Source organism: Pinus tabuliformis, chromosome 2_2, assembly GCF_031772625.1.
Source record: "Pinus tabuliformis cultivar Carrire ecotype Pingquan chromosome 2_2, CPIR1, whole genome shotgun sequence".
Classification (NCBI taxonomy): domain Eukaryota; kingdom Viridiplantae; phylum Streptophyta; class Pinopsida; order Pinales; family Pinaceae; genus Pinus; species Pinus tabuliformis.
Genome location: NC_142300.1, coordinates 441,949,894 through 441,962,145, shown reverse-complemented (window position 1 = coordinate 441,962,145; position 12,252 = coordinate 441,949,894). Strand labels below are relative to the sequence as shown.

At 32.6% G+C, this 12,252-nt stretch overlaps 1 protein-coding gene across 1 annotated transcript; it reads right to left on the bottom strand.

The window, feature by feature from the left end:
• Positions 1 to 763: 763 nt before the first annotated feature.
• LOC149193171 (uncharacterized) lies at positions 764 to 4,185 on the bottom strand. The gene is made up of 2 exons (XM_089404805.1): positions 4,032 to 4,185; positions 764 to 3,948 (listed from the first exon to the last, which is right to left on the bottom strand). Exon 2 carries the CDS (start codon positions 3,818 to 3,820, stop codon positions 914 to 916), a length of 2,907 nt encoding a protein of 968 aa, XP_089260931.1. The 5' UTR covers positions 3,821 to 3,948; positions 4,032 to 4,185; the 3' UTR covers positions 764 to 913.
• Positions 4,186 to 12,252: the final 8,067 nt, after the last annotated feature.

Sequence of the window (12,252 nt, the reverse complement as noted above, 5' to 3'; positions counted from 1 at the left end):
TTTAATAGGAAGATTTGTTAAGCTATAAAATAGATGCAATATTGGTTCCATTTGCTGAATTTGGTCCAATGCTGAAGAATGGTTGTTATTCTTTTTGCACCAGACTGAATTCGAGGAGTACTCATTCTGTGATTTTTGTATTGTGTGCAGCTAAGAAAGGGTGGATCATGGTATGTCTAATTACAAATGGATATGACTGAAATTATTATTATTTTATAGACACATAGGTAACAAGTTTTTATTGTCAATTTTAATTTGGAAGCCAAATATAAAGTTAATATGACATACACATAAATAAAATATTAATAAATCATTAGCAAAATTAGTTTTTTCAAAATAAACTAACTCATAATAATTATCATTAAATTTTATGACCTGAAATATTAATTTGATAAAAAAATATACTCTTTTTAAAATGAATTATAGATAATAAATCCAAAACCTGCAAAAATAACTTTAAATTATAACAAAATGTCATAGAAATATTAATTTACTGTGAATTATTACCAGTTATTAAATCAACCATCATAGAAACCATTAGAACTATCTCAATACCTTCATGATCATTAAGTCAAAAGTCATAAATTGGCATTACTCGAAATTCAAAATTTAGAACCACCCTTCCATAAACCACACCAAAAAGTGAGGCAAAATAAAAAGAAATGTAGACAAAACTGTAATACTTTCATAACTACACTCAACTGATAAAAGAATGTAATGAAAAATATGATCTCAGTAGAACTCGAATTCGAAAGGCAACACAAGCAACGGAATTTTTAAAAATATAATTTGACTAATACAAATATCAATATTAACTGAAGCATATAAATTACAATGATATAGATATCAATACTAACTATTTTTTTTTAAGTCTGTACAAACTTAAGATATGGAGAGAGAACATATTTTGAGGTTATTTAGGGAATCTATACACTCCATAAAATGGTTTTGTTTTGAAGGGCATCACCCAATGTCTAGCTTTATCCCACAATACCATCACACTTACAACTCCACTGAATCCAATCACCAATCCAAACCCCACTGCCATTAATGAGACATGTTTATTTACACGGCTTTGCCATCCATGTAGTTTATTTATGCTAGTCCCTTTCACTGTATTATTGCTTTGTTTTTCCTTGCATGCTTGTAAAGGATAGCCACATAAACATTTGTTCCCTTCAAATGAAGTCTCATTAAAAGTGTAGAACTGAGTTCCTTCTGGAATCCTACCACAGAGTCTATTCCATGAAACATCCATGTATGCCAACATGGTCAATATAGAGAGCTCTTGAGGCATTGCTCCACTTAAATTATTTCTGGACAAATCTAACTGCTCCAAAATAGATATTTTGCTAAAAGATGCAGGAATTTTCCCTTCTAAATAGTTTATAGATAAATTCAGCAGTCGCAGACCAGTGAGATCTCCAATACTTGAAGGTATTACTCCAGTAAACTTATTGTTAGACAAGTCAAATATGATGTTTGCCGCTAGCACATATGTTAGAGCATACTCAACTTTCTTCATTACAATTCTTAGATCCTCATAGAGTGTGTTAGCACTGACTTGAGAAGCCCCCAAAAAGCCTTGTAGTCCACTAAGGTTGGATGGTATTTTTCCACTGAACTCATTATTGGATAAATCCAACACTTGCAGCATGGTGAGATCTCCGATCCACGGAGGAATACTACCATGGAGATCATTATGACCAAGACTTAAGACTCTTAAGTCATGAAAAAATTTGAGGAACTGAGGAAGCTCACCTGTTAATTCATTTTTGCTCAAATCTAACAATTGAAGTTTGGTACAACGAGCCAAAGATGCAGGAACAGTGCCGAAAAAATTGTTAGAATGAGCAGAAAGCACTGTCATAGAAACTGGAAAGTCCATGTCTAGAATTCCACTCAGTTTGTTCTCAGAAACCTTTAACCTTTGTAAAGCCACACATTTATTTAAGGACAGTGGAATTCTGCCTGACAGCAAGTTATTCATCAGTACCAAAACCATCATAGACGTACAGTTCCCTAGAGAGCGGGGGATAGTTCCATTTAGCTTGTTTTTAGACAAATCTAACTGTTGTAGTTCCACACATTTTCCTATCCCATCAGGAATTGTGCCTGTAAGCCCATTGATATCCAAGTAAAGATTTTGAAGCTTGCTCAACTTGCCAATGCCTTCAGGTATGTTACCTATCAGCGTGTTGTTACCAAGATCTAAGAAGGTCAAGTTACTCAACTTTGTAATATCTTCTGGTATGCTGCCAATAAACCTATTTCCTCCCAGACGTAGAAACTCCAATTGAAGTAATTTTGTGATGGCTTCTTTTGGTAAATGCCCAGTGAAACTATTTGAACCCAAATTTAACTTGGTCAACTTTGTCAAATTGCCCAGTGATTCAGGGATGTGGCCGGTTAAGAAGTTGGTATCCAAGTAAAGTTGCTGCAAAAGGCTTAAATTGCCAATACCTTGAGGTATGCTTCCATTTAGAATATTTGTACCAAGATTTAGATAGGTTAGCTGACTTAATTTGGTAATGGATTTAGGAATAGCACCGGAGAACTTATTTAAGCCCAGAGATAGGTAGGTCAGCTGATTCAAATTAGCAATGGACTCAGGTATTACACCACTCATGTTATTTGAATAAAGGGATAGGTAGTTCAACTGACTCCAATTGCTAAAGGCTTGAGATATGCCACCACTCATGTCATTTTGAGCCAGACTCAAGGTGGTGAGGGGAAGCTGAAATAGACTCATCGGGATGGGGCCTTGAATCCTGTTGGCTTCTAAATCCAGCCAACAAAGATGACTGCAATTTCCTATTTCAGAAGGGATGACACCTGAAATATTACCTGGACCATAAAGGGATAGTTGAATAAGCTCCCTCAACTTTCCCAATTGAGGTGGTATCTTGCCAGACAATTTGTTGTCCCCCAAAAACAAAGTCGTAAGAAAAGAGCAGTTTCCCAAAGATGGAGGAATGGTGCCCTCCAACTTGTTGGATTCGACGGCCAGGTAGTCTAAGTTTTGCAGCGAGCCCAATTCAAGAGGAATTGGACCTGTTAGATTGTTGTGTCCAATGGACACCTCTTGGAGAGAGCTGCAGTTGCTCAGAGAAGATGGGATGTTTCCACTAAGGTAATTGTGCTTCAAGCGGAGATGTTCCAACTTGCCCAGACGGCCGAATTCTGTTGGAATACTCCCTGTCAAACTGTTAAGTGATAGTCTGATCCATTGAAGATGCGTACAATTGCAGAGCGATCTTGGAATAGGACCCCAAAGCATGTTAGAGCTGAGGTCAAATATGCTCAACGCTTTAAGTTGCCCCACTTCCGGTGGAATTCTTCCTGAGAAATTATTACCAGAGAGATTCAAAGTGCGTAATAACGAAAGGGTACACAAAGATGGTGAGAAACTACCTTTCAATCCCAAGCCAGGAAGTGTTACGGCCACCACTCTGTTCGTGCCCTTTCTGCAGCGGATCCCATTCCAGGAGCACACGTTGTATGAGTTTTGTGGTGTCCAGCTGAGAAGGGATCCAGATGGATCGGATATGACCCCATCTCTGAACGACAAAAGCGCCAGCACGTCCCTTGGGGTGTGAAGTGCGTCGATGGGTGATGTCAACTCAGAGTCCTCCAGCTTAAGTGCAACTTTGTTCAAAACAAATTCACTAGGTTGAAAAGAGGTACTTCCACCCGGCATGTCGTCGAAGGGATGAGCATCGTAACTCATGGATGCAGCATCCAAGGCAAGGATCGTATTTGCCAAAGTTGCCATCAACACAAGGCGCACAAGCATCCTCGACACAAAACCTTTATCCATTTCTCGATCTTCTCCGACTCTAAATAACTACGTTGCTTGTGAGATGCGTTGATGCAATGTGTGTGGCATCCATATAAATACTCCTAACTCTCCCGTCATTGGAGGAGGACCAGTAAGTTGAGAAATCTCTACGAAACAGGGGAAACAGAGGACCAGTAAGCTGAGAAATCTCTACGAAACAGGGGAAACAAATGGTTTCTAGCATAGTTACCAAATTCGGTCGTACTGGTCGAAAAAATTCGAGAATTCGGTGGTTCGATTCGGTTCGTCGAATAGTTTGCTGATTCGAAGTTTGGTACAGGGAGAACAGTGCCGATTCAAATGAATTTTTGGAGCATAAATTAGATGGCAAGTTTTTAATTAAATGCGGAGTGATACATATCAAAATAACGGTTATGATTTATATGGCAAAGGTTTTGATGAAATTCGTTAGTATAAATAGGTTAGGGATTATGATATATATATTAACTTACCGCTTATGATGTATAAATAGGTTAGGAATTATGAGATATAGCGAAAAGCTACCAGAAAATGGACGTTTGTAAAACATAATATTGATATATCTTAAATGTTTAATTTACAAATTATATTGTAAGTATTTGTGAGAGATATATTTATTTAAGTTAAATAAAAGAAATTTGATTTTTTTTGGGTTAATTATTAATTAACCATTTAAATTTTGAAAAAATATTTGACTTTATTTAAATATAAAATTTATGATAATATGAAATGGGTATGTTTTGTAATATGAAATTTGTATAGAAATTTAATTTTTATTGAATATCATATTATATAATTTATAATAGTTTTAATGGTTAGGTCAATTTGTTTTTTGGTTAAAACATATATTTAAATAGTTGTAATATGTATATTTCGGAATTTTTTCAGTATTAAATTTTAGGTAATTAAAATTTTAATCCAATTCGAACTCGAATTCAAATTCGAATTTGGTAACTATGGTTTCAAATTGTCGTGGAAATTAATCTTTTTTATGCCTAATTGAATTGAGTGGAGTGAGCTGAGAAATCTTGGAAGAAATAGAGAAAATCGTGGAAATTAATCGTTTCCTTGCCGAATTGACCGGAGTAACAAATGGTTTCGAGTCTTCGTGGAATTTGATCTTTTCCATGCCTAATTGACTGGAGTGAGCTGAGAAATCTTAGAAGTAACAGAGAAAATCTTTTCTATGCCTAATTGAGTGGAGTGAATTGAGAAATCTTAGAAGAAACAGGTAAAATAAAGAATGACAAATTGTTTTAAGTGGTCGTGGAAATTAATCGTTTCTTTGCCGAATTGACCTGAGTAACAAATGGTTTCCAGTCGTCGTGGGAATTAATCTTTTCTATGCCTAATTGACGGGAGTGAGTCGAGAAATAAGAAAAGTTGTATGTAACTTGTTGCTATGGTAATACTGTAATTCACAATAATAAATTCAATGAATTACAAGATTATAAATTTAATGAATTACAAGATAATTATTATAATTAGATAAATTAATCAAAGATCAAATTATGGATATTTCAATTTAAATTTGACAACTTATGTTTGTTTAAATTGTAGAATTTCATTGCACATATAGTTTCGGGTTAACTTCGTGTAATTCTAGCCTTTAGTAACTTTATTGCAATTTTAGGTTAAATATCATCCTTATATACTAAAATGGGAATAAATTATAAAATTTATGGTAATTTGATTTAAATTGAATAAATTTTAAGTTGAATTGTTGCAATTCTTATATGTCTAGGCTAAATTTTACAGCTAGTAGAAATGCAAGATAAGCTCTTGAAATATTGATTATTTAGGGCGAATTCTATGGTTGGGGTTAAATAGCCTAAATTTCAGATATGTGCAAGATAGTCTTTTGGAATATTGATTATTTAGGACGAATTGTATGGCTAGGGTTAAATAGCCTAAATTCCAAATATTTGTTAATTTATGAGATATATAGGTTTTAAGGGTAAATGTGGTTCCATTGTGGTTTCAATGGAGAAGTAGATAGATTTCCTTCTTGGTAATTGGCTCCTATTAATTGCTTATTTACATTGAACAACATTTAACTTAAATTTAATTATATAATTAAAATTAAATAACATAAACCTTTCATATTTTCTAATTTGTAAAATATTTAAATAAATGATTATAAAATAAATCAAAATTTTGATTGTAATTACATTTAATAATTTTAAAATTTTATAATTAATATACATGCACTATAGCATTAAACTATCATAGGTCCATCTTAAATACAGATCTAACATGAACCTAGAGAGATCCAATTTCTTCATGTGAAATTTTTTTATGAACCCACATTATTTAAATATTTTGTATAATTATTTTATTTTATTTTATTTTAAAATTTATTTGGCAGACATGAGTAAAATTTCCACTTTGACGGAACTACAAGGTTCACCATCATAAAGCTCTAGAATGAGCTTCTAGGTTCAAAAATTCTATATGAATTTCTATTGTGTTTTAGTACAAATTCTACTTCCTCTTGCATAAAATGTAATATGTTACCCAACTCTAGAATGAGCCTCTAGACTCAACAATTCTATATGAATTTCAATTGTATTCTAGTACAATTTCTACTTCTTCTTTGTAGAAAATGTAATATGTTATGCATCATACAACTTTTGAATGAGCCTATCGACTCAATAATTATATATAAATTTCTATTGTATTTTACTACAAATTCTACTTCTTTCTTAAAAAAAAATGTAAAATGCTGTGAGAAGTGCAGAGGATGATGGAGGATAATCATAATCTTCGTTACATGAAAATTTAAAATTTTGACTTGCTTTTCAAAAAAATCAAAGATGTGGAGTTCCATTGCCTCCACTTCATTGATGGTGTTTATTATTAACGATTTATATAAGATATAAATATGTAAACAATGTACTATAATATGTAAACAATGATTTTATGTGAACCATATATTTTATTTTCTACTTATTTAACTTAAAGTGCATTAAGATTGCATTTTGATCTTAAACTATATATTTTAATGAGATAGGAGAGGATAAGGACATGAATGTATGATATAATTTTACAAAGCTGGTGTAATTTAATATTTAATGATTTGTATTTATTTGTTATTTGTTTAGTATTTTTAAAATAATATAGAATGTTTTCATTAAGATGATTATTAAAAAAATTAATAAAAATTTGTTGAATTGCTTTTTAAAATGGTAAAATTTATTACAAATTGATAATTAATTAATAAGGAAGTTTTATGGGTTATTATGTGGAGAGGTGCATTGTATAATTGAAGACGAGAGAAATGTGTAATGCTCAATCTTGTGTTGGCATGTGTCTCTCTTAAAATAAAAGTAAACTATTTTATAAATAAAAATATTAAAAGCATTATGAAACATCAATAATCTTATTTTCATTGTGTTAGCTCTCTCACTTTCACTTTGTTGTTGATATTACAACTAGTATGAAGAAGATGTGGTAAAAACATTTCACTATTGTTCTTAGTCAATTAAAGTATTTGGATATCTTTGCGAAGTAAGATAATTTTATACAACTGTAAAAAAATAAAATAAAAAATCTTAAATTTAACTTTTACATGTGAAGAAAATGTATAATTCTTATACTCTTCAAAAATATTTCAATAAAATATTTAAATATCCATCCTAAATAATTTATTTCAAATATAAAATTCATATATATTTATTTATATATAGAAAAAATTAAGAAAAAATATTCTAGATCAATTTTATTTCAAATCCAACCAGTGTTTGTTGGAGTTGAGAGTTTAAGATATTGATGGTCTATATTCTAAGAGGCAACAAGAATATTTAAAGTGTTTGAACCATTTATGATTCGAAAATATAGTTTAAACCATAAAAAAATAATTAATATACCCATATTCAATGTGATATAGATTGTCTATATTCTAAGAGGCAACAAGAATATTTGAAGTGTTTGAACCATTTATGATTCAAAAATATAGTTTAAAAAATAAAAAAATAATTAATATACCCCATAGTCAATGTGGCATGTGGTTGGTACGTGGACGAGACCAATAGAAATACTTTTGTATCATTACTCACGTGTCTTGTTTAGTGAAAACGTGCAACGAAGTGGATGCACGGAACCTGTAAATCATGATGAAATCTTTATTGAAAATATATTTTACTGACAATTGCATCCAAATGTAAGTAGGTCTATTTTATTGAAAATCTATTTTATTGACAATTGCATCCAAAAGTAGGTATGTCTACTTTATTGAAAATCTATTTTATTGACCATTACTTTATTGAAAACTATTTTATTGAATGAGAACATAAAAGTGTCCTGGGGATGAGAACATAAAATAAAAGTAGCTTGTGGATGAGAACATAAAATTGTCAGATTACGAAAATGACAAAACAATGGCATCCAAATGTACGTATGTCTACTTTATTAAAAATGTATTTTATTGACAATTGCATCGACACAATTGTCTTATAAGGAAAAAATAAAAGTGTCTCCCAATATCCTCGAATGTCATTACAAAGACAATGGATGAGAACATATGAAAAATGGTCAGATTCTTGAAATCCAGACACAATTTGTCAGATTCTTGAAATCTCTCCCCTCTAACCATTGATCATAGCCGGGTAGGTGCACTTGCGGCATAAGATCGGCCGTTGGATTACGTGCCGATCCTTGTGTTACATACTGACATGCACAAGCGTAGAAAAGACAGTGAACCTTCCTGGGCATGGGAAGCATAATGACGTGTCTTGTTTAGTGAAAACGCGCTGCCCAAATCCCTAACTCCGTAAGCAACGAAGTGGATGCAAAGAACCTACAAATCATGATGAAATATTTATGAAAAGGATAGTACAATTGCATCCATACAGACAATGTTATTGACAATGGAATTGATGTGATTTAAGGATTTACCCTTATCATTTTAAGGATTTACCCTAATTTCCTTGAAGGTGATTCCTTATAAATAAGTGTCTCTTATCATTTTAAGGATTTACCCTAATTTCCTTGAAGGTGATTGCAAAGCCAAATGGTTGAGAACATAAATACTAGTGCGTCATGGAGGAGAACATATCGTATTGGTATCTTTTTTTCAAAATATATGTACAATTCTTCAATTTTATTGTGAAGGCACTCTAAGTCATCATGAAATGTTTATGAAAAGGAAAATATAATGGCATCTATATGAACATATAGTTACTTTATTGACAATAGCATTCACTCTATTATTTCCAAAAAAAATTCTAAAATTCCTCAAAGTGATGGCAAATAATCTATAAATTGTGATGAAATGTTTATTAAAAAAAAAAGGACATTGGCATCCATATTAACATATAACTCCTTTATTTACAATGGTATGGACACGAATGTGCTAAAAAAATTCTTCCTCAAAGTAATTGCAACTCTAAGTCATGATGAAATGTCTATGAGAAAGAGAAGAAAATGGCATCCATATAAACATATATCAACTTTATTGGCAATGAAATTGGCATCACTATCTTATAAGGAAAAAGAAAAGCATCTCTTATCTTTTTAAGAATTTTTCCAAATTTCTAGAACGTTATTGCAAATACTTTATAAATCATGACAAAATGACTCAATAATGAATACAATACAATGACACCAATACATTGCATTATAAGAAAAATATAGTAGAAGACAATATAATAACATCAATCCTAATGAAAAAAAAGGAAAGATTGGTAATATGAGTATACTATTTATGATTATGGTAAAAAAAAATCGCTTTTACATTAAAGATCTCAACTTTTATTTAATTTTAGTTTGTTAGTGTTATGTTATACATTTCATCCATATTTTGTTGTAAATTGTATCTCTTCTCCTAGTAACACAATGTAAATCCATCTTAACGCTATATCTATCAAGCATCGAAGGAGATAAGCAATAAAAAGAGGCAAAATATGGATCTATGCTAATTCAGTTTATTATTATTATTATTATTGTTATTATTATTATTGTGGTGGTGGTTATTTATATTATTTTTTTTACTGAGACAAGGGAAGCTCTGTTAGCACAAAAATGACAACAAGGTAGAGACCCTTGGTTCGGGCACAAGGGGCCAACAAGGCTCCATTTTAGTTTTAGAGCAACGCCCACATTTTCACCTTATGTAGAGAGGGTAAGGAGTCTCACCCGAGGCATGCCGCAACTGAAGTTAGATGGGGTAAAAAGAGGCACCAGGGGAATTGCAACAAGCAGATGATATTGGCTCATATCAATCAATCATCCACATTAATACAACCATATTGTTCTACTCATATCATCTTAGGAAACCATAGAGCCTATAAACATACATTCAAAAAATTTAAAGGACCAACTCAGAGCTCAAGAACACATTGTTGATCCAAAATGTATCTTAATGTAACATAAGTAAATACATAAGGAATTATAAGAGGCTCGAAGCATGATCATCAATGACATAAGTAACATAACCCACAAGAAAAAATATAGACAAAGCGAGGAGCGATTCACGCCTTTTTGCAACTCAGAAAGGCTCTACCGATCCCTGGCGAGCCCGTTTGATCAACAACCAAACATTTCTCACCCTCCCTTCTACCTTTTATTCTTTGCCCTGCGTTCAAACTGCCAGTTCCGCTTGTCTTCTGCTCAATTGAATTTATCCTTAGTTGCCTTTGCTCTCCCCTTGTTCAACTACTCTTTCTCTTCTTCGCCACCTTCTTGCAACTGTCGGTTCACATTTGGTTCTTCCCCCCTTGGCTGTCAGCGCCACAACCCCAACGGCCATCTTCACCACTGGTCCCTGGCTCCTCTTTCCACAAAAACTCACAACGAAGGCCCCAACAAGCCTTGACCATAACTCATTGATTCATCCATAAGTCAATCTACCCTGGGTTTTGTTTGCATGATTGTTTTTGGTGTTGTTGATGTTTCTATTAGTGCCTCTATTGTTTTCGTCGTCAGGAGTTTCACTGATGATGTTCCTACTTCCTGCTATGACGGTCCTACCTCTTGCAACACTGTTGCTGCTTCTTGCTCGCCCTCTTTTCCAAACGAAGGCCCCAACTCAGGCTTTGTAGTTACTATCTCCTAGCGGACTCGACTATACTCATTGAGGGCTACCTTCCAAGTGTCAGTAATTGTGTTGCCATGCTTGAGGAATTTTTTAGCCGTGTTGGAGGTTGGTTGGTCACGTCAGTTATTCAGTAGGGATCTCCAATGCTCCTCCATTGCATCACAAAGTTCACGCATAGTGTTGACATGGGATTCGACCGATGGCTTCTGATCTCAGATGTTCTTCTTAGTATTTGTTGACGCATCCTCAATCTGCTGAACCTAGGCTTCTGGAGAGGCGATCTCTGCATCGATCCTCTTTCGGTGATCTTTGTCTCTGCAATTTCGGCTATCGACGAGTAGCTTTTTATTGACAATGGCATTGGTGCCATTGTTTAAAAAAAAAAATTATACAATATCTCAAAGTGATTGTAAAGACAATGGATAAGAACAATATAAATACTTTCGTATCATTGATGAGAACGTATGATATTGACACCATTTTTTTCAAAAAATTTCTATAATTCCTCAAGGTGATTGCAAAGACTTTGTAATTAATGATGAATAATTTATGAAAAATATAAGACAATTCCATCCATCTGAACATATAACTACTTTATTGACAATTAAATTGACACCATTGTCATATAAGGAAAAATAAGTGTCCCTTATCATTCTAAGGATTTATCTTAGTTTCTTTGAAGGTGATTTCAAAGACAATGGTTGAGAACATAAATACTAGCGTGTCATGGATGGGAAGATATGGTATTGGTACCTTTTTTTTCAAAATATTTGTACAATTCCTCAATTTTATTGTAAAGACACTTTAAGTCATGATGCAATGTCTATGAAAAAGAAAATATAATGCCATCCATATGAACATATACCTACTTTAATGACAATGGAATTGACTCCATTCTTTACAAAAGTTTTCTAAAATTCCTGAGAGTGATTGCAAATAATCTATAAGTCATGATGAAATGTTTTTAAAAAAGGAAGAACATCGGCATCCATATTAACATATAACTCCTTTATTTACAATGGTATGGACACCAATGTTTTAAAAAAAAATCTTCCTCAAAGTAATTGCAACACTAAGTGACGATGAAATGTCTATGTGAAAGAGAATAAAATGGCATCCATATGAACATATATCAACTTTATTGGCAATGACATTGGCATCACTATATTATAAGGAAAAATAAAAGCATCTCTTATCTTTTTAAGAATTTTTCCAAATTTCTCAAACGTTATTGCAAATACTTTATAAATCATGACAAAATGACTCAATAATGAATACAATACAATGACACCAATCCATTGCATTATAAGAAAAATATAGTAGAGGATAATATAATAACATCAATCCCAATTAACAAAAGGAAAGATTGGTAATATGAGTATACTATTTATGATTA